This window comes from Pristiophorus japonicus, chromosome 32 (assembly GCF_044704955.1).
Source record: "Pristiophorus japonicus isolate sPriJap1 chromosome 32, sPriJap1.hap1, whole genome shotgun sequence".
Lineage (NCBI taxonomy): Eukaryota > Metazoa > Chordata > Chondrichthyes > Pristiophoridae > Pristiophorus > Pristiophorus japonicus.
The window spans coordinates 10080370-10103493 of record NC_092008.1 but is presented as its reverse complement, the minus strand read 5'-3'; the positions used below and the strand labels follow the sequence as shown (position 1 = coordinate 10103493).

General features: G+C 57.7%; 1 protein-coding gene across 1 annotated transcript in view; it reads left to right on the top strand.

The window, feature by feature from the left end:
• The window catches only part of hdac6 (histone deacetylase 6), a 58966-nt gene that overhangs the window by 9441 nt on the left and 26401 nt on the right, over positions 1-23124 (top strand). Inside the window, exons 4-10 of the mRNA XM_070868999.1 lie at positions 2459-2651; positions 5388-5537; positions 8720-8894; positions 12034-12099; positions 13385-13462; positions 18537-18608; positions 20257-20516. Of these exons, the coding sequence (XP_070725100.1) occupies positions 2459-2651; positions 5388-5537; positions 8720-8894; positions 12034-12099; positions 13385-13462; positions 18537-18608; positions 20257-20516 (994 nt within the window). The remainder of the gene's footprint in view (positions 1-2458; positions 2652-5387; positions 5538-8719; positions 8895-12033; positions 12100-13384; positions 13463-18536; positions 18609-20256; positions 20517-23124) is intronic.

The window sequence follows — 23124 nt, the reverse complement described above, 5'->3', positions numbered from 1 at the left end:
AATTAGAGGAGCGCAGACATCCCGGGGGTGGGGGGGGGGGGCGGTAGGGGCTGGAGGAGGTTACAGAGATAGGGAGGGGTGTAAGGGCTGGAGGAGGTTACAGAGATAGGGAGGGGTGTAGAGCTGGAGGGGGTTACAGAAATAGGGAGGGTGCAGGGTTTGAGGAGGTTCTAGAGATAGGGAGGGGCGAGAGTCATGGAGGAATTTGTAAACAAGGAAGAGAATTTTGAAATCGAGGCATTGCTAAACCGGGAGTCAATGTAGGTCAGTGAGCACAGGGGGTGATGGGTGAGTGGGACTCGGTGCGAGTTAGGACACGGGGCAGTGAGCACAGGGGGTGATGGGTGAGTGGGACTCGGTGCGAGTTAGGACACGGGGCAGTGAGCACAGGGGGTGATGGGTGAGTGGGACTCGGTGCGAGTTAGGACACGGGGCAGTGAGCACAGGGGGTGATGGGTGAGCGGGGCTGGGTGCGAGTTAGGACACGGGGCAGTGAGCACAGGGGGTGATGGGTGAGTGGGACTCGGTGCGAGTTAGGACACGGGGCAGCGAGCACAGGGGGTGATGGGTGAGTGGGACCCGGTGCGAGTTAGGACATGGGGCAGCGAGCACAGGGGGTGATGGGTGAGCGGGACTCGGTGCAAGTTAGGACACGGGGCAGTGAGCACAGGGGGTGATGGGTGAGTGGGACTCGGTGTGAGTTAGGACACGGGGTCAGTGAGCACAGGGGGTGATGGGTGAGTGGGACTCGGTGTGAGTTAGGACACGGGGCAGCGAGCACAGGGGGTGATGGGTAAGTGGGACTCGGTGTGAGTTAGGACACGGAGTCAGTGAGCACAGGGGGTGATGGGTGAGTGGGACTCGGTGCGAGTTAGGACACGGGGGCAGCCGAGTTTTGGATAACCTCGAGTTTACGTCGGATACAATGTGGGAGGCCAGTTATGCTTCAGTTAAATAAAGCTCTGTTCAGACCCCGTCTGGCGTCACTGCGTCCAGTCCTGGACCCCCTGCCCCTCGGAGGACATATCGGCCTCGGAGTGTGGTGGGGCGGGGCAGATTCAGCAGAATGATACCGGGGGCTGACGGGGTTAAATCCCGAGGACAGACGGGGCCTGTGTTCCCTCGAGTGTAGAAGATTAAGCGACGACCTGATCGAGGGGTTTGAGAGGATTAAAGGATTCGATCGGGTGGCTCGAGAGAAACTGTTCCCTCTGGTGGGGGGCAGTCCAGAACAAGGGGACGTCACCTTCACATTGGAGCCCGGCCGTTCAGGGGTGATGTCGGGAAACACTTCTTCACACACAGGGCAGTGGGAATCTGGGACTCTCTTCCCCCAAAACACTGTGGACCCTGGGGGGCAATTGGAGCTTTCAAAACTGGGATCGATGGATCTTTGAAAGGTATCGAGAGATGTGGTGCGAAGGTGAGCAAATGGGGTTACGGTAGAGATCAGCCGTGATCTGATTAAATGGCAGTATGGGCTCGAGGGGCTGAATGGGCTCCTCCTGTTCCTAATGTAACAGGCCCGAGGGGCTGAATGGGCTCCTCCTGTTCCTAATGTAACAGGCTCGAGGGGCTGAATGGGCTCCTCCTGTTCCTAATGTAACAGGCTCGAGGGGCTGAATGGGCTCCTCCTGTTCCTAATGTAACAGGCTCGAGGGGCTGAATGGGCCTCCTCCTGTTCCTAATGTAACAGGCTCGAGAGGCTGAATGGCCTCCTCCTGTTCCTAATGTAACAGACTCGAGGGGCTGAATGGCCTCCTCCTGTTCCTAATGTAACAGGCTCGAGGGGCTGAATGGCCTCCTCCTGTTCCTAATGTAACAGGCTCGAGGGGCTGAATGGGCCTCCTCCTGTTCCTAATGTAACAGGCTCGAGGGGCTGAATGGCCTCCTCCTGTTCCTAATGTAACAGGCTCGAGGGGCTGAATGGCCTCCTCCTGTTCCTAATGTAACAGGCTCGAGGGGCTGAATGGCCTCCTGTTCCTAATGTAACAGGCTCGAGGGGCTGAATGGGCTCCTCCTGTTCCTAATGTAACAGACTCGAGGGTTGAATGGCCTCCTCCTGTTCCTAATGTAACAGGCCCGAGGGGCTGAATGGGCTCCTCCTGTTCCTAATGTAACAGACTCGAGGGGCTGAATGGCCTCCTGTCCCTAATGTAACAGGCTTGAGGGGCTGAATGGCCTCCTGTTCCTAATGTAACAGACTCGAGGGTTGAATGGCCTCCTCCTGTTCCTAATGTAACAGGCTCGAGGGGCTGAATGGCCTCCTGTTCCTAATGTAACAGGCTCGAGGGGCTGAATGGGCTCCTGTTCCTAATGTAACAGGCTCGAGGGGCTGAATAGCCTCCTGTTCCTAATGTAACAGGTTCGAGGGGCTGAATGGCCTCCTCCTGTTCCTAATGTAACAGGCTCGAGGGGCTGAATGGCCTCCTCCTGATCTTATCCTCCTTTGTTCCAGCGTCCTCTACATCTCGATCCATCGCTACGACAACGGCACATTCTTTCCCAACACGCATGATGGCGATTACATCAAGGTGGGAAAGGGCAAAGGCGAGGGTTTCAACGTCAACATCGCCTGGAACGAGGGCCGCATGGGCGACTCGGAGTACATGGCCGCCTTTCAGCGTGTGGTCATGCCAATCGCCTACCAGGTAAGGCCCGCCCCCTCCCCCCACTCCACTCCTGGCCCCGCCCTCTCTCCAACCCCCTCTCTCCACCCTCCCCGGCCCCTCCCTCCCTCCCCACCCCCTCCCTCCACCCTCCCCGGCCCCTCTCTCCGTCCACAGCCCACTCCCTCTACCCCCCTCCCCCCCCCCCCCCCACGGTCCCTCCCTCCCTCCCCCGACCCGGCCCAATCCCACTTTCCCGCTCTGGGTCCGTAGCCCTGTAGGTTACGGCACTTCAAGCTGCACATCCAAATGTGGTGAGGGTTTCTGCCTCTACCGCCCTTTCAGGCCGTGAGTTCCACCCCAGACCCCCACTGCCCTCTGGGTGAAGACATTTCCCCTCAAATCCCCTCTAAACCTCCCGCCCAATTACTTTCAATCTCTGCCCCCTGGTTGTTGACCCCTCTGCCAAGGGGAACAGGTCCGTCCTATCCACTCTATCCAGGCCCCTCATCATTTTATACACCTCAATCAGGTCTCCCCTCAGCCTCCTCTGTTCCAAGGAAAACAACCCCAGCCTATCCAATCTTTCCTCATCGCTAAAATTCTCCCGTCCCGGCAACATCCTGGTAAATCTCCTCTGCACCCTCTCCAGTGCGATCACATCCTTCCTGTAATGTGGTGACCAGAACTGCACGCAGTACTCCAGCTGTGGCCTAACTAGTGTTTTATACAGTTCAAGCATAACCTCCCTGCTCTTGTATTCCATGCCTCGGCCAATAAAGGCAAGTATTCCGCATGCCTTCTTATGCCGCTTTTGATTTGCTATTAGTCGTAGTTAAGTAGCCAAGAGTCATGGCAATTCGGGAAGTGGAGAGCTTTTACTGCAGCGCCATCTCTGGTGGGAGCTTGTAACTGCAGCGTGACGCGTTTACATAAGGATTTCCTATTGTAAATCAACAGATACAATTTTGATACTACAACCAGTCACACCATAACCGCTTTCAGCTCAATGCACATTTGGAGTAATGGGCCCAGTTTTGGTCCCCCTCGCATGGTGTGGTGATCGGGGGAGGTGGTCCTACGAGGAGAGATGGAGTAGATTGGGCCTATGCTCTCTGGAGTTTAGAAGAATTGAGAGGAGCTCTCATTAAAACGTTAAGACTCTGAGAGGGATTGACGGTGTCGATGCTGAGAGCTAGCATGCAGATACAGCCATCATCATCGTAGGCAGTCCCTCGGAATCAAGGAAGACTTGCTTCCACTCTTAACGTGAGTCCTTAGGTGGCTGAACAGTCCAATACGGGAACCACAGTCCCTGTCACAGGTGGGACAGACAGTGGTTGAGGGAAGGGGAGGGTGGGACTGGTTTGCCGCACGCTCCTTCCGCTGCCTGCGCTTGGTTTCTGCACGCTCTCGGCGACGAGACTCGAGGTGCTCAGCGCCCTCCCGGATGCACTTCCTCCACTTAGGGCGGACTGGTCTTTGGGCCCAGGGACTCCCAGGTGTCGGTGGGGATGTTGCACTTTATCAGGGAGGCTTTGAGGGTGGTCCCTTGTAACGTTTCCTCTGCCCACCTTTGGCTCGTTTGCCGTGAAGGAGTTCTGAGTAGAGCGCTCGCTTTGGGAGTCTCGTGTCGGGGGGTCATGCGGACAATGTGGCCCTGCCCAGCGGAGCTGATCGCGTGATCTTGTCAGTAAACCCCCAACACTGTACAGCAAGCAATAAAGAAGTCAAATGGCATGTTGTCTTTTATTGCAAGGGAGTTGGAGTATAAGAGTGAGGAAGTCTTGCTGCAACTGTACAGGGCCTTGGTGAGACCACACCTGGAGTATTGTGAGCAGTTCGGGTCTCCTTAGCCAAGGAAGGATATACTTGCCTTGGAGGCAGTACAACGAAGGTTCACCAGACTGATTCCTGGGATGGGGGGGATTGTCCTATGAGGAGAGATTGAGCAGACTGGGCCTATACTCTCTGGAGTTTAGAAGAATGAGAGGTGATCTTGTTGAAACGTGTCAGATTCTGAGGGGGATTGACAGGGTAGATGCATGGAGGGTGTTTCCCCCGGGCTGGGGAGTCTAGAACCGGGAGTCACACAGTCTCAGGATAAGGGGTCGGCCATTTAGAAACATAGAAATTTACAGGGCAGAAGGAGGCCATTCCGGCCCATCGTATCCACGCCGGCCGACAAAGAGCCGCACGGCCCTCAATTAGCAGCCCTGAAGGTTACATATAAACCCATGAACAATGGCGGAAAGGCAAAGAGCACCCGGCCCAACCAGTCCGCCCCACACAACTGCGACACCCCTCACACTGAAACATTCTACACTCCACCCCAACCGGAGCCGTGCGATCTCCTGGGAGAGGCAAAAACCAGATAAAAACCCAGGCCAATATAGGGAGAAAAAAATCTGGGAAAATTCCTCTCCGACCCATCCAGGCGATCGACACTAGTCCAGGAGATCACCCTGGCCGTATTCGATTCCCTGCAGTACTTACCATTTAGGACTGAGATGAGGAGGAATTTCTTCACTCAGAGGGGGGTGAATCTCTGGAATTCTCTGCCCCAGAGGGCTGTGGGGGCTCAGTCGTTGAGTATATTCAAGGCTGAGATCGATAGATTTCTGGACTCTCGGGGAATCGAGGGATCGGCCGGGAAAGTGGAGTTGAGGTCGATGATCAGCCGTGATCGTATTGAATGGCGGAGCAGGCTCGAGGGGCCGTATTGGCCGACTCCGATCATTTCTGATGTTTTTCTCTCTCTCTCTCTCTGCCCTCCAGTACCGGCCGGAGCTGGTGTTGGTTTCCGCAGGGTTCGATTCTGCCCGCGGTGACCCTCTGGGAGGGTGTGATGTGACTCCCGAATGCTTTGCCCATCTGACCCACATGCTGCAGGGCCTGGCAGGAGGGCGCGTGGTGTTGGTGCTGGAGGTAAGCGAGAGTCCTGAGCGTCAGAGCTGGACCCACGGTTTGCTTCTCCCGCGGGGGTGTCAGCTTTCGAGCAGTCAGCTTGACTGAGTCACTCAAGTGTCAGTATTTACAGGGGGTCCCCGGGAGTGTGTGTGTCAGTATTTACAGGGGGTCCCCGGGAGTGTGTGTGTCAGTATTTACAGGGGGTCCCCGGGAGTGTGTGTGTCAGTATTTACAGGAGGTCCCCGGGGAGTGTGTGTCAGTATTTACAGGGGGTCACCGGGAATGTGTGTGTCAGTATTTACAGGGGGTCCCCGGGAGTGTGTGTCAGTATTTACAGGAGGTCCCCGGGAGTGTGTGTGTCAGTATTTACAGGGGGTCACCGGGAATGTGTGTGTCAGTATTTACAGGGGGTCACCGGGAGTGTGTGTCAGTATTTACAGGGAGGCCCCGGGAGTGTGTGTGTCAGTATTTACAGGGGGTCCCCGGGAGTGTGTGTCAGTATTTACAGGGGGTCCCCGGGAGTGTGTGTGTCAGTATTTACAGGGGGTCACCGGGAATATGTGTGTCAGTATTTACAGGGGGTCACCGGGAGTGTGTGTCAGTATTTACAGGGGGTCCCCGGGAGTGTGTGTGTCAGTATTTACAGGGGGTCACCGGGAATGTGTGTGTCAGTATTTACAGGGGGTCACCGGGAATGTGTGTGTCAGTATTTACAGGGGGTCACCGGGAGTGTGTGTCAGTATTTACAGATGGGCCCCGGGAGTGTGTGTGTCAGTATTTACAGGGGGTCACCGGGAATGTGTGTGTCAGTATTTACAGGGGGTCACCGGGAGTGTGTGTCAGTATTTACAGGGGGTCCCCGGGAGTGTGTGTGTCAGTATTTACAGGGGGTCACCGGGAATGTGTGTGTCAGTATTTACAGGGGGTCACCGGGAGTGTGTGTCAGTATTTACAGGGGGTCCCCGGGAGTGTGTGTCAGTATTTACAGGGGGTCCCCGGGGAGTGTGTGTCAGTATTTACAGGGGGTCCCCGGGGAGTGTGTGTCAGTATTTACAGGGGGTCCCCGGGAGTGTGTGTCAGTATTTACAGGGGGTCCCCGGGGAGTGTGTGTCAGTATTTACAGGGGGTCCCCGGGAGTGTGTCAGTATTTACAGGGGGTCCCCGGGAGTGTGTCAGTATTTACAGTGGGTTCCCGGGAGTGTGTGTCAGTATTTACAGGGTGTCCCCGGGAGTGTGTCAGTATTTACAGGGGGTTCCCGGGGAGTGTGTGTCAGTATTTACAGGGGTCCCCGGGAGTGTGTCAGTATTTACAGGGGGTCCCCGGGAGTGTGTCAGTATTTACAGTGGGTTCCCGGGAGTGTATGTCAGTATTTACAGGGTGTCCCCGGGAGTGTGTCAGTATTTACAGGGGGTTCCCGGGGAGTGTGTGTCAGTATTTACAGGGGGTCCCCGGGAGTGTGTCAGTATTTACAGGGGGTCCCCGGGAGTGTGTCAGTATTTACAGTGGGTTCCCGGGAGTGTGTCAGTATTTACAGGGGGTCCCCGGGAGTGTGTCAGTATTTACAGTGGGTTCCCGGGAGTGTATGTCAGTATTTACAGGGTGTCCCCGGGAGTGTGTGTCAGTATTTAAAGGGTGTCCCCGGGAGTGTGTCAGTATTTACAGGGGGTCCCCGGGAGTGTATGTCATTATTTACAGGGGGTCCCCGGGAGTGTGTCAGTATATAACAGGATGTCCCCGGGAGTGTGTGTCAGTATTTACAGGGTGTCCCCGGGAGTGTGTGTCAGTATTTACAGGGGGTCCCCAGGAGTGTGTGTCATTATTTACAGGGGGTCCCCGGGAGTGTGTCAGTATTTATACGGAGTCCCTGGGAGTGTGTCAGTATTTACAGGGGGTCCCCGGGAGAGTGTCAGTATTTACAGGAGGTCGCCGGGAGTGTGTCAGTATTTACAGGGGGTCCCTGGGAGTGTGTCAGTATTTACAGGGGTTCCCGAGAGTTTGTCAGTATTTACAGGGGGTCCCCGGGAGTGTGTCAGTATTTACAGGGGGTCCCCGGGAGTGTGTCAGTATTTACAGGGGTTCCCTAGGAGTGTGTCAGTATTTACAGAGGGTTCCCTAGGAGTGTGTCAGTATTTACAGGGGGTTCCCCGGGAGTGTGTCAGTATTTACAAGGGTTCCCCGGGGAGTGTGTCAGTATTTACAGGAGTCCCCGGGGAGTGTGTCAGTATTTACAGGGTGTCCCCGGGGAGTGTGTCAGTATTTACAGGGTGTCCCCGGGAGTGTGTCAGTATTTACAGGGGGGTCCCCGGGAGTGTGTCAGTATTTACAGGGGGGTCCCCGGGAGTGTGTCAGTATTTACAGGGGGGTCCCCGGGAGTGTGTCAGTATTTACAGGGGGTCCCCGGGAGTGTGTCAATATTTACAGGGGGTCCCCGGGAGCGTGTCAGTATTTACAGGGGGTCCCCGGGAGCGTGTCAGTATTTACAGGTGGTCCCCGGGAGTGTGTCAGTATTTACAGGCGGTCCCCGGGAGTGTGTCTGTATTTACAGGCGTTCCCCGGGAGTGTGTCAGTATTTACAGGCGGTCCCCGGGAGTGTGTCTGTATTTACAGGCGGTCCCTGGGAGTGTGTCAGTATTTACAGGCGGTCCCCAGGAGTGTGTCTGTATTTACAGGGGTTCCCTGGGAGTGTGTCACTATTTACAGGGGGTCCCCGGGAATGTGTCTGTATTTACAGGCGGTCCCCAGGAGTGTGTCTGTATTTACAGGGGTTCCCTGGGAGTGTGTCAGTATTTACAGGGGGTCCCCGGGAGTGTGTCAGTATTTACAGGGTGTCCCCAGGAGTGTGTCTGTATTTACAGGGGGTCCCCGGGAGTGTGTCAGTATTTACAGGGTGTCCCCGGGAGTGTGTCAGTATTTACAGGGGGTCCCCGGGAGTGTGTCAGTATTTACAGGGGGTCCCCGGGAGTGTGTCAGTATTTACAGGGGGTCCCCGGGAGTGTGTCAGTATTTACAGGGGGTCCCCGGGAGTGTGTCAGTATTTACAGGGGGTCCCTGGGAGTGTGTCAGTATTTACAGGGGGTCCCCGGGAGTGTGTCTGTATTTACAGGGGGTCCCCGGGCAGCATGCCGTTCGCTGCTAACCGTGCGTCTGTCTCTCTCTCTCTCTCTCTCTCTCTCTCTCTCTCTCTCTCTCTCTCTCTCAGGGCGGGTACAACCTGTCTTCAATCTCAGAGTCCATGGCTATGTGTACGCGGACCTTGCTGGGCGACACCCCCCCCTCCCTCGAACCGTTACGCGTCATGATCAACAGCGCCATCGATTCTATCAACAACGTGATCAAGACACACAGCCAGTACTGGACCTGCCTGCGAATACACAGTGAGAGCCCTTTCTCCCTTTCAGCAATTGAAAGTCACGATTGAATCTGCTCCGACCGAGCTTTCAGGCAGCGCGTTCCCGATCACAACAACTCGCTGCGTAAACACATTCTCCCCATCTCCCCCTCTGGTTCCATCGCCGATTATCGTCAATCTGTGTCCCTCTCGCAATTTTGAATATCTCAACTATACCACCCCAGAACCTTTCTCTGCTCTGCAGCATTAGTAAACCGCCTGTTTCCCCCTCCGTAACATCGCCCGTCTCCGCCCCCTGCCTCAGCTCATCCGCTGCTGAACCCGCGTCCGTGCCTTTGTTGCCTCCAGACATGACTCTCGCTCCTGGCTGGCCTCCCATATTCTACCCGACGTAAACTAGAGGTGATCCAAAACTCGGCTGTCCCCGTGTTCTAACTCGCACCGAGTCCCGCTCACCCATCACCCCCTGTGCTCACTGCCCCCGTGTCCTAACTCGCACCGAGTCCCACTCACCCATCACCCCCTGTGCTCACTGCCCCGTGTCCTAACTCACACCGAGTCCCGCTCACCCATCACCCCCTGTGCTCGCTGCCCCGTGTCCTAACTCGCACCGAGTCCCACTCACCCATCACCCCCTGTGCTCACTGCCCCCGTGTCCTAACTCGCACCGAGTCCCGCTCACCCATCACCCCCTGTGCTCGCTGCCCCGTGTCCTAACTCGCACCGAGTCCCACTCACCCATCACCCCCTGTGCTCGCTGCCCCGTGTCCTAACTCGCACCGAGTCCCACTCACCCATCACCCCCTGTGCTCACTGCCCCGTGTCCTAACTCGCACCCAGTCCCACTCACCCATCACCCCCTGTGCTCACTGCCCGTGTCCTAACTCGCACCGAGTCCCACTCACCCATCACCCGCTGTGCTCACTGCTCACTGGATTTGTGAAAGGGAAATCATGCTTGACAAATCTTCTGGAATTTTTTGAGGATGTTTCCGGTATATGGACAAGGGAGAACCAGTTGACGTGGTATATTTGGACTTTCAGAAGGCTTTCGACAAGGTCCCACACAGGAGATTAATGTGCAAAGTTAAAGCACATGGGATTGGGGGTAGTGTGCTGACGTGGATTGAGAACTGGTTGTCAGACAGGAAGCAAAGAGTAGGAGTAAATGGGTACTTTTCAGAATGGCAGGCAGTGACTAGTAGGGTACCGCAAGGTTCTGTGCTGGGCCCCAGCTGTTTACACTGTACATTAATGATTTAGACGAGGGGATTAAATGTAGTATCTCCAAATTTGCGGATGACACTTAGTTGGGTGGCAGTGTGAGCTGCGAGGAGGATGCTATGAGGCTGCAGAGTGACTTGGATAGGTTAGGTGAGTGGGCAAATGCATGGCAGATGAAGTATAATGTGGATAAATGTGAGGTTATCCACTTTGGTGGTAAAAACAGAGAGACAGACTATTATCTGAATGGTGACAGATTAGGAAAAGGGAAGGTGCAACGAGACCTGGTTGTCATGGTTCATCAGTCATTGAAGGTTGGCATGCAGGTACAGCAGGCGGTTAAGAAAGCAAATGGCATGTTGGCCTTCATAGCGAGGGGATTTGAGTACAGGGACAGGGAGGTGTTGCTACAGTTGTACAGGGCCTTGGTGAGGCCACACCTGGAGTATTGTGTACAGTTTTGGTCTCCTAACTTGAGGAAGGACATTCTTGCTATTGAGGGAGTGCAGCGAAGGTTCACCAGACTGATTCCCGGGATGGCGGGACTGACCTATCAAGAAAGACTGGATCAACTGGGCTTGTATTCACTGGAGTTCAGAAGAATGAGAGGGGACTTCATAGAAACGTTTAAAATTCTGACGTGTTTAGACAGGTTAGATGCAGGAAGAATGTTCCCAATGTTAGGGAAGTCCAGAACCAGGGGTCACAGTCTAAGGATAAGGGGTAAGCCATTTAGGACCGAGATGAGGAGAAACTTCTTCACCTAGAGAGTGGTGAACTTGTGGAATTCTCCACCACAGAAAGTTGTTGACGCCAATTCACTAAATATATTCAAAAAGGAGTTAGATGTAGTCCTTACTACTAGGGGGATCAAGGGGTATGGCGAGAAAGCAGGAATAGGGTACTGAAGTTGCATGTTCAGCCATGAACTCATTGAATGGCGGTGCAGGCTAGAAGGGCCGAATAGCCTACTCCTGCACCTATTTTCTATGTTTCTATGTTTCTAAGAAATAGGAGCAGGAGTCGGCCATTCGGCCTCTCGAGCCTGCTCCGCCATTTAATACGATCATGGCTGATCCGATCATGGACTCAGCTCCACTTCCCTGCCCGCTCCCCGTAACCCCTTATCTGTCTTAAATATATTCAATGTCCCGGCCTCCACAGCTCTCTGGGGCAGAGAATTCCAACGATTTACAACCCTCTGAGAGAAGAAATTCCTCCTCATCTCAGTTTTAAATGGGCGGCCCCTTATTCTAAGACCATGCCCCCTAGTTCTAGTCTCCCCCATCAGTGGAAATATTCTCTCTGCATCCACCTTGTCGAGCCCCCTCATTATCTTCTGCCTCAGTAAGATCACTTCTCATTCTTCTGAACTCCATTGAGTAGAGGCCCAACCTCCTCAACCTTTCCTCATAAGTCAACCCCCTCATCCCCGGAATCAACCGAGTGAACCTTCTCTGAACAGCCTCCAAAGCAAGTGTATCCTTTCGTAAATATGGAAACCAAAACTGCACGCAGTACTCCAGGTGTGGCCTCACCAATACCCTGTATAACTGGAGCAAGACTTCCCTGCTTTTATCCTCCATCCCCTTTGCAATAAAGGCCAAGATTCCATTGGCCCTCCTGATCACTTGCTATACCTGCATACTAACCTTTTGTGTTTCATGTACAAGTAACCCCCAGGTCCCGCTGTACTGCAGCACTTTGCAATCGTTCTCCATTTAAATTGTAATTTTCTATTATTTCTGCCAAAAGTGAATAACCTCTTTTCTGCGCATGCGCATTGCATGCCGAAAACCAGCTTTTGCGATGCCTTCCCGGCTCCGTAGACACACCTTCTGGACTTCAAGGAGGCCAGAATTTCAGGTCCATTGTTATTATCATGACTTGGTTGTGATTTCGCTGCTTTATTTGCTTGTATTTCTTTCTTTCGACCCACAGTTCCCGAACAGGAGTCTCAAGTCCAGGCCATAGTGACTCCGATGTCAGCATGGCCCATGCAGCAAGGTATGTACATCAGTGAATATCCTGGGTGTTACTGGGTATAATGCAATTTCGGGCTGGGTTTTCGGCTATGATGTTTTTGGGGGCGGTAATGGCGGCGGGGCGGGGAAAGTTGGCGCCCGGGGAACAGTTTGCGCCTCAGTGGCTAAGTTTGGGTGACTAGGCCCCGGGTCAGGGGGCGGAGTGCTAAGGGAGGCGTTGTACACCCCTCTTGCGGGCGTTAGAATGGGAAATTCCGAGCTAAAGACCTGGGCTGGGAGCGCTCCAAGAGACGCCTGCGGGGGGGGGCGGGTGGGGGAATGAAAAACTATCCCACAAAAACATTCCCAAAACATAGCCCACGCCACCACAACATAAATCACAAAAAAAAAATGAAAGAAATAACAATCGCTCTTGTGTTAGGAGCCCGTTACTTACCCGTCCGCTGTGGGGATGGTCGGACCGCCCCAATTTCCCAGGCGGCCACAGCGCGGGGCTCACGGGTCGGGCGGGAGTCAAAACGCGCATGCGGATCAGGCACAAGCTCAAACCCCCCCCGTGCCAGGTGTCGCCACCGGGGGGGCGTTGCGCACCGGGCGCAGCTCTTCCGCCGCTAAACCGGACCCCCGAGGATCGCTGCGAGGCGCTGGAGGCTGACCGCCCCGCCCGGAACACCGCATCGCCACCATTGCCGGAGAGGAGCTGAAAATGCGCCCCCCCCCCCCGTGACAACAAGCGCCTAAACTCCCAGATATCTATGTGCATATACATGTTCACAATTCTGCATTCGCTTGTCCGCGCGGGCAGGTACAGCAGGAGCGGCGAGGTCGGGGCGAAGGAGCGGCGAGAGACTGTCGAGGGGACGTGATCGGGGCCCAGGTGGGGGCGTGAGTTTGGGGCCCAGCAGTGCCGAGGGCCCAGGGGCAGCACACTGGGTCCGTGCAGCAGAGCTGGTCTCCAGTCGTCCTGGCTGACCCTTGCCCCCTGGACCCAGACCTCGCTTCTGTCAAGCCCCGTGTGGTGGCTGGTGTGCAACGGTCACCCCACGTTAAAACAATCCACCCACAGGCATCTTCCACTCTTCGGGATGTAGTTCGGGATCTGGGAATATTAGGTCCTTCACTGGAACACCTGCGAACTCATCCCTTTTTGGCGTGGAAGCAAGTCATCCTCGCTTCGAGGGACCGCCTCTGACTGACTGAGTCCTGTGTTGCAGCTTCTCCTGGTCTTTCTCTTAACAGTTATAATTAATAATATTGTGATGAGGTTGTGGTTTTGTTGCATTACTCATCTGTATTTTTTTTCTTAGCACCCGAAGTTGCCCTAGTGGACGCGATAGCCAAGGCAACATCTGCCCGGAGGAACTCGTTTTGGTTACCCTCTCAGTGTATGTATATTATTGAGCACGCAGTACTCCAGCTGTGGCCTAACCAGTGTGTTATACAGTTCGAGCATAACCCTCCCTGCTCTTGTATTCCATGCCTCGGCCAATAAAGGCAAGTATTCCGTGTGCCGCCTTAACCACCTTATCCACCTGGCCTGCTCCCTTCAGGGATCTGTGGACCTGCACTCCCAGGTCCCTGTGTTCCTCCACACTTCTCAGTGTCCGACCATTTAATGTGGATTCCCTCGCCTTGTTAGCCCTCCCCAAATGCGTCACCTCACACTCGGCGGGGGGGGGGGAGGCGATGGGGGATTTCAGCACCCCAAAATCTCTCAACAGCGACTGCGCTTCCAAAGAACGCCAATGGCTGTGAGGTGACGCGGGGCAGGGGGGGGGGGGGGGGGGAATTCAGGGTCCGGCGAAGGCCCGTTGGAATTGAGTGGACGTCACGACCCAAATTCAGCCCGGGGATTGATCGGCCTTGTCTCCACTTGCGCCCCACTGCTGCCGACCGGCGTAAGTGCGCCATCAAAGGGGCGCACTTCCACGATCCCATGCACTCCGCCCCAAGTGTACCTGATAAAATCTTTGATGCACCGCACGGTGGCCCCCGGCAGCCTTTTCTGTCGGTGCACCTTGCTCTGTGTGTGTGTGTGTGTGCGGCCCGGCAGCGCGGCGACCCTTTAAGGAGGTCCTACCGTGGTCGCCAGTTTTATTCGTTTTTTTTTTTGCTGGCCAATTTCTTGACCGGCCGGCCAATTATTGCCCCCCCGCCCCTCGGGTTCAGACGGGGCCGCCAACAGGCAGCCTGGTACCACCTGCCCGACACCCCCCCCCCTCACCCCCTCTTGGGTGCCAGGCCGCTGGCTCGGCCGAAACCCCCCTCCCCCCCCCCCCCCCCCCCCCACGGTGGCCCGAAGCGGAACTCTCGCCGATTCTCTCCTCCTTTAACGGAGGGGAGAGATGTGGCGAGTGAGAGCGGTGGAGACTCAGCCCCGCCCCCACTTCCTCAGCCCCGCCCCCCCCCCCCCCCCTCACCGCGACTTACCGCCGCACGTCCGCACCCCCGCTACCGTGACCGACATCTGCGCCCAATGGGGAAACAGAAGCAGGGAAAATCGCCCCATTGCAAACCCGGCGGCAGCAACAGGCAAAAAATCGTCGTCACGCCAGCTTTCCGGCGTGCCTGAATTGCGGCCTCCGGGATGTCCTGAGGTTGGTGAAAGGCGATGTATATACAAGAACATCAGAAATAGGAGCAGGAGTCGGCCATTCGGCCCCTCGAGCCTGCTCCGCCATTTAATACCATCATGGCTGATCCGATCATGGACTCAGCTCCACTTCCCTGCCCGCCCCCTTATCCCCTTATCAGTTAAGAAACTGTCTATCTCTGTCTTAAATATATTCAATGTCCCGGCTTCCACAGCTCTCTGAGGCAGCGAATTCCACAGATTTACAACCCTCTGAGAGAAGAAATTCCTCCTCATCTCAGTTTTAAATGGGCGGCCCCTTATTCTAAGACCATGCCCCCTAGTTCTAGTCTCCCCCATCAGTGGAAACATCCTCTCTGCATCCACCTTGTCGAGCCCCCTCATAATCTTATACGTTTCGATAAGATCACCTCTCATTCTTCTGAACTCCAATGAGTAGAGGCCCAACCTCCTCAACCTTTCCTCATAAGTCAACCCCCTCATCTCCGGAATCAACCGAGTGAACCCATCTCTGAACTGCCTCCAAAGCAAGTGTATCCTTTCGTAAATATGTAAGTTTTGAGCAAGCGGTGTGTTGCTATGATGAAGTTGTGATTTTGGCTGCTTTACTTGTCCATCTCTCTCTCTCTTTCTCCTTGTGGATCCCGAACTAGTCGGTGCTCAGCTCTCCCAGGCCCAGACAGTGTCAATATGCCCCAGCAGCGGCCGCCCCTCCCAGCGTCGCGATATATTAATGAACGCGCCCACTGTTACTGGGCACAACACACCATGTCTGTAATTAGAACGTGCACTGAAGGTAGCGCTCTCTCGCCTCCGAGTCAGAAGGTCGGGGGTTCAAGTCCCACTCCAGGGACGTGAACACAAAAAACTCCCAGTGCAGTACTGGGAGAGCGCCGCACTGCGCTGTCGGAGGGGCGATACTGAGGGAGCACCGTACTGCGCTGTCGGAGGGGCGATACTGAGGGAGCACCGTACTGCGCTGTCGGAGGGGCGATACTGAGGGAGCACCGTACTGCGCTGTCGGAGGGGCGGTACTGAGGGAGCACCGTACTGTGCTGTCGGAGGGGCAGTACTGAGGGAGCGCCGTACTGCGCTGTCGGAGGGGTGGTACTGAGGGAGCGCCGCACTGTGCTGTCGGAGGGGCGGTACTGAGGGAGCACCGTACTGCGCTGTCGGAGGGGCGGTACTGAGGGAGCACCGTACTGCACTGTCGGAGGGGCGATACTGAGGGAGCACCGCACTGCACTGTCGGAGGTGCAGTACTGAGGGAACGCCACACTGTCCGAGAGGCGGTACTGAGCGAGCGCCGTACTGCGCTGTCGGGGGAGCGGTACTGGGGGAGCGCCACACAGCGCTGTCGGAGGGGCAGTACTGGGGGAGCGCCGCACTGTCGGAGGGGCAGTACTGAGGGAGCGCCGCACTGTCGGAGGGGCAGTACTGAGGGAGCGCCGCACTGTCGGAGGGGCAGTACTGAGGGAGCGCCGCACTGTCGGAGGGGCAGTACTGAGGGAGCGCCGCACTGTCGGAGGGGCAGTACTGAGGGAGCGCCGCACTGTCGGAGGGGCAGTACTGAGGGAGCGCCGCACTGTCGGAGGGGCCGTCTTTCGGATGAGACGTTAAACCGAGGCCCCGTCTGCTCTCAGGTGGATGTAAAAGATCCCATGACCACTATTGGAAGAAGAGCAGGGGGAGTTCTCCCCGGTGACCTGGGGCCAATATTTATCCCTCAATCAACATCACAAAAACAGATGATCCGGGTCATTATCACATCGCTGTGTGTGGGAGCTTGCTGTGCGCAAATTGCCGTTTCCCACATTACAACAGTGACTGCACTCCAAAAGTACTTCATTGGCTGTAAAGCGCTTTGTGACATCCGGTGGTTGTGAAAGGCGCTATATAAATGCAAGTCTTTCGTTCTAAATTCCCATAGATCTATCTACACAACATGTGAATAATTCTACATTTACTTGTCCACCTTATTCCATTTTTGGACTCTGGGGGAATGGAGGGATATGTGGATCGGGCGGGAAAGATCCTGCAAATCCCCCGGGAGGACAGACGCACCAACGTTAGCGTCCTCGACCAGGCCCAACATCCCCAGCATCGAAGCACTGACCACACTCGACGAGCTCCGCTGGGCAGGGCCACATTGTCCGCATGCCCCCCAGACACGAGACTCCCAAAGCGAGCGCTCTACTCGGAACTCCTTCACGGCAAACGAGCCCAAGGTGGGCAGAGGGAACGTTACAAGGGACCACCCTCAAAGCCTCCCTGATAAAGTGCAACATCCCCACCGACACCTGGGAGTCCCTGGGCCAAAGACCAGTCCGCCCTAAGTGGAGGAAGTGCATCCGGGAGGGCGCTGAGCACCTCGAGTCTCGTCGCCGAGAGCGTGCAGAAACCAAGCGTAGGCAGCGGAAGGAGCGTGCGGCAAACCAGTCCCACCCTCCCCTTCCCTCAACCACTGTCTGTCCCACCTGTGACAGGGACTGTGGTTCCCGTATTGGACTGTTCAGCCACCTAAGGACTCGTGTTAAGAGTGGAAGCAAGTCTTCCTCGATTCCGAGGGACTGCCTATGATGATGAGGACACAGAGCAGCGAGCACAGGGGGTGATGGGTGAGTGGGACTCGGTGCGAGTTAGGACACGGGGCAGTGAGCACAGGGGGTGATGGGTGAGTGGGACTCGGTGCGAGTTAGGACACGGGGGCAGCGAGCACAGGGGGTGATGGGTGAGCGGGACTCGGTGCGAGTTAGTACACGGGGGCAGTGAGCACAGGGGGTGATGGGTGAGCGGGACTCGGTGCGAGTTAGTACACGGGGGCAGTGAGCACAGGGGGTGATGGGTGAGCGGGACTCGGTGCGAGTTAGTACACGGGGGCAGCGAGCACAGGGGGTGATGGGTGAGCGGGACTCGGTGCGAGTTAGTACACAGGGGCAGCGAGCACAGGGGGTGATGGGTGAGTGGGACTCGGTGCGAGTTAGTACACGGGGGCAGCGAGCACAGGGAGTGATGGGTGAGCGGGACTCGGTACGAGTTAGGACACGGGGCAGTGAGCACAGTGGGTGATGGGTGAGTGGGACTCGGTGCGAGTTAGGACACGGGGCAGTGAGCACAGTGGGTGATGGGTGAGTGGGACTCGGTGCGAGTTAGGACACGGGGCAGTGAGCACAGGGGGTGATGGGTGAGTGGGACTCGGTGCGAGTTAGGACACGGGGCAGTGAGCACAGTGGGTGATGGGTGAGCGGGACTCGGTGCGAGTTAGGACACGGGGTCAGTGAGCACAGGGGGTGATGGGTGAGCGGGACTCGGTGCGAGTTAGGACACGGGGTCAGTGAGCACAGGGGGTGATGGGTGAGTGGGACTCGGTGCGAGTTAGGACACGGGGCAGTGAGCACAGGGGGTGATGGGTGAGCGGGACTCGGTGCGAGTTAGGACACGGGGCAGTGAGCACGGGGGGTGATGGGTGAGTGGGACTCGGTGCGAGTTAGGACACGGGGGCAGCGAGCACAGGGGGTGATGGGTGAGCGGGACTCAGTGTGAGTTAGGACACGGGTCAGTGAGCACAGGGGGTGATGGGTGAGTGGGACTCGGTGCGAGTTAGGGCACGGGGCAGTGAGCACAGGGGGTGATGGGTGAGCGGGACTCAGTGTGAGTTAGGACACGGTGGGCAGACGAGTTTCCTGAATTCCAAGAGCCAGCCTAAAAAAAAAAGTGCTTTGAGAAGTGTGAGGAGTTTTGGGACCGTGCTGAGCCGCTGAAAGATGCCGTTCGAGATGTGAATGTTCGAGATGCGTTACGTGATGTCATCGGGCGGCAAACTTGCTTGATTGATCAGTCCGTCTCTCCTCTCTTTCTGCCCACAGTTACCGGGGTTGTGAACAAGGGTCAGGACTTGTTGAAGCATTCACTGCAGCCGCAGGATTCTCCAGCCTCGAGTACGTGACACCGACGGAATGGCCGCGAGTGTCGCCGGCATCCATACCCCCTCCCCCCCACCCTCCGGGCCCGAGGCTCCCCTCAGTCGTGCCCCGCTTCTCGTCGAATCCCGCAAACCTACAGCGCGGGAGGAGGCCATTTCGGCCCATCGTGTCCTCGCCGGCCGACCAAGAGCTACCCGGCCTCATCCCACTTTCCCGCTCTGGGTCCGTAGCCCTGTAGGTTACAGCACTTCAAGCTGCACATCCAAATGTGGTGAGGGTTTCAGCCTCTACCGCCCTTTCAGGCCGTGAGTTCCACCCCAGACCCCCACCGCCCTCTGGGTGAAGACATTTCCCCTCAAATCCCCTCTAAACCTCCCCCCCAATTACTTTCAATCTCTGCCCCCTGGTTGTTGACCCCTCTGCCCAGGGAAACAGGTCGGTCCTATCCACTCTATCCAGGCCCCTCCTCATTTTATACACCTCAATCAGGTCTCCCCTCAGCCTCCTCTGTTCCAAGGGAAACAACCCCAGCCTATCCAATCTTTCCTCATCGCTAAAATTCTCCCGTCCCGGCAACATCCTGGTAAATCCCCTCTGCACCCTCTCCAGTGCGATCACATCCTTCCTGTAATGTGGTGACCAGAACTGCACGCAGTACTCCAGCTGTGGCCTAACCAGTGTGTTATACAGTTCAAGCATAACCTCCCTGCTCTTGCCTTTATTGGCCGAGGCATAGAATACAAGTATTCCGTATGCCTTCCTAACTGCCTTATAAGAACATAAGAAATAGGAGCAGGAGTCGGCCATTCTGCCCCTCGAGCCTGCTCCGCCATTTAATACGATCATGGCTGATCCGATCATGGACTCAGCTCCACTTCCCTGCCCGCTCCCCGTAACCCCTTATCTGTCTTAAATATATTCAATGTAAATATGGAAACCAAAACTGCACGCAGTACTCCAGGTGTGGCCTCACCAATACCCTGTATAACTGGAGTAAGACTTCCCTGCTTTTATACTCCATCCCCTTTGCAATAAAGGCCAAGATACCATTGGCCTTCCTGATCACTTGCTGTACCTGCATACTAACCTTTTGTGTTTCATGCACAAGTACCCCCAGGTCCCGCTGTACTGCGGCACTTTGCAATCGTTCTCCATTTAAATAATAACTTGCTCTTTGATTTTTTTTCAGCCAAAGTGCATGACCTCACACTTTCCAACATTATACTCCATCTGACAAATTTTTGCCCACTCACTGAGCCTGTCTGTGTCCTTTTGCAGATTTTTTGTGTCCTCCTCAAACATTGCTTTTCCTCCCATCTTTGTATCGTCAGCAAACTTGTCTACGTTACACTCGGTCCCTTCTTCCGAGTCGTTAATATAGATTGTAAATAGTTGGGGTCCCAGCACTGATCCCTGAGGCACCCCACTAGTTACTGATTGCCAACCCGAGAATGACCCATTTATCCCGACTCTCTGTTCTCTGTTAGTCAGCCAATCCTCTATCCATGCTAATATATTACCCCCAACCCCGTGAACTTTTACCTTGTGCAGTAACCTTTTATGTGGCACCTTGTCAAATACCTTCTGGAAATCCAAATACACCACATCCACTGGTTCCCCTTTATTCACCCTGTTCGTTACATCTTCTCTTTCTCTCCCGCAGTACCTGAAGGTCGCAGAGTGAACACCCGCTCGCCGTTGCTCCAGCAACAGTACCTCTCGGTCGAGGAGATGGTGTCGGGGGCCGAGCCCGCCAGGGCCAGGGTTGCGGGACCCCGGCCCGGCTCCAGGGGGGGCGCGCGGCCCAAGGTGAAAATGCCAACGGACTCCGCAGCGGAGGCAGGGCCACCCCGGATCGCTAGCGAGACGGACGCGGAACGCTCCGAGACCACCCAGTCGGAGATCACCTTCAAAAGGCCGGAGGTAGGGGACTACGTGTAAAATGGACCACTGGCGGTGGTAGCAGGACAGGTTACCAGGGGTGCCGCAGGGATCAGTGCTGGGACCCCAACTATTTACAATCTATATTAACGACTTGGAAGAAGGGACTGACTGTAACGTAGCCAAGTTTGCTGACGATACAAAGATGGGAGGAAAAGTAATATGTGAGGAGGCCACAATCTCCTCCGCCGCGATCACTCGTCGCTCCTCCGCCCCGATCTCTCGTCGCTCCTCCGCCCCGATCTCTCGCCGCTCCTCCGCCCCGATCTCTCGCCGCTCCTCCGCCCCGATCATTCGTCGCTCCTCCGCCCCGATCTCTCGCCGCTCCTCCGCTCCGATCTCTCTCCGCCCCGATCTCTCGCCGCTCCTCCGCCCCGATCTCTCGCCGCTCCTCCGCCCCGATCTCTCGCCGCTCCTCCGCCCCGATCTCTCGCCGCTCCTCCGCCCCGATCTCTCGCCGCTCCTCCGCTCCGATCTCTCGCCGCTCCTCCGCCCCGATCTCTCGCCGCTCCTCCGCTCCGATCTCTCGCCGCTCCTCCGCTCCGATCTCTCGCCGCTCCTCCGCTCCGATCTCTCGCCGCTCCTCCGCCCCGATCTCTCTCCGCCCCGATCCCTCGCCGCTCCTCCGCCCCGATCTCTCGCCGCTCCTCCGCCCCGATCTCTCGCCGCTCCTCCGCCCCGATCTCTCGTCGCTCCTCCGCCCCGATCTCTCGCCGCTCCTCCGCCCCGATCTCTCGATACTCCTCCGCCCCGATCTCTCCCCGCTCCTCCGCCCCCGATCTCTCTCCGCTCCTCCGCCCCCGATCCCTCGCCGCTCCTCCGCCCCGATCTCTCGCCGCTCCTCCGCCCCGATCTCTCGCCGCTCCTCCGCCCCGATCTCTCGCCGCTCCTCCGCCCCGATCTCTCGCCGCTCCTCCGCCCCGATCTCTCGCCGCTCCTCCGCCCCGATCTCTCGCCGCTCCTCCGCCCCGATCTCTCGCCGCTCCTCCGCCCCGATCTCTCGTCGCTCCTCCGCCCCGATCTCTCCCCGCTCCTCCGCCCCCGATCTCTCTCCCCGCTCCTCCGCCCCGATCTCTCGCCGCTCCTCCGCCCCCGATCTCTCGCCCCTCCTCCGCCCCCGATCTCTCGCCGCTCCTCCGCCCCCGATCTCTCGCCCCTCCTCCGCCCCCGATCTCTCGCCGCTCCTCCGCCCCGATCCCTCGCCGCTCCTCCGCCCCGATCTCTCGCCGCACCATCCCCCCCGATCTCTCGCCGCTCCTCCGCCCCGATCTCTCGCCGCTCCTCCGCCCCGATCTCTCGCCGCTCCTCCGCCCCGATCTCTCGCCGCTCCTCCGCCCCGATCTCTCGCCGCTCCTCTGCCCCGATCTCTCTCCGCCCCGATCTCTCGCCGCTCCTCCGCCCCGATCTCTCTCCGCCCCGATCTCTCGCCGCTCCTCCGCCCCCGATCTCTCGCCGCTCCTCCGCCCCGATCTCTCGCCGCTCCTCCGCCCCGATCTCTCTCCGCCCCGATCTCTCGCCGCTCCTCCGCCCCCGATCTCTCGCCGCTCCTCCGCCCCGATCTCTCGCCGCTCCTCCGCCCCGATCTCTCGCCGCTCCTCCGCCCCGATCCCTCGCCGCTCCTCCGCCCCGATCTCTCTCCGCCCCGATCTCTCGCCGCTCCTCCGCCCCGATCCCTCGCCGCTCCTCCGCCCCGATCCCTCGCCGCTCCTCCGCCCCGATCTCTCGCCGCTCCTCCGCCCCGATCTCTCGCCGCTCCTCCGCCCCGATCTCTCTCCGCCCCGATCTCTCGCCGCTCCTCCGCCCCGATCCCTCGCCGCTCCTCCGCCCCGATCCCTCGCCGCTCCTCCGCCCCGATCCCTCCCCGCTCCTCCGCCCCCGATCTCTCGCCGCTCCTCCGCCCCGATCTCTCGCCGCTCCTCCGCCCCGATCTCTCGCCGCTCCTCCGCCCCGATCTCTCGCCGCTCCTCCGCCCCGATCTCTCGCCGCTCCTCCGCCCCGATCTCTCGCCGCTCCTCCGCCCCGATCTCTCGCCGCTCCTCCGCCCCGATCTCTCGCCGCTCCTCCGCCCCGATCTCTCGCCGCTCCTCCGCCCCGATCTCTCGCCGCTCCTCCGCCCCGATCTCTCGCCGCTCCTCCGCCCCGATCTCTCGCCGCTCCTCCGCCCCGATCTCTCGCCGCTCCTCCGCCCCGATCTCTCGCCGCTCCTCCGCCCCGATCTCTCGCCGCTCCTCCGCCCCGATCTCTCGCCGCTCCTCCGCCCCGATCTCTCGCCGCTCCTCCGCCCCGATCTCTCGCCGCTCCTCCGCCCCGATCTCTCGCCGCTCCTCCGCCCCGATCTCTCGCCGCTCCTCCGCCCCGATCTCTCGCCGCTCCTTCGCCCCGATCTCTCGCCGCTCCTCCGCCCCGATCTCTCGCCGCTCCTCCGCCCCGATCTCTCTCCGCTCCTCCGCCCCCGGTCTCTCGCCGCTCCTCCGCCCCGATCTCTCGCCGCTCCTCCGCCCCGATCTCTCGCCGCTCCTCCGTCCCGATCTCTCGCCGCTCCTCCGCCCCGATCTCTCGCCGCTCCTCCGTCCCGATCTCTCGCCGCTCC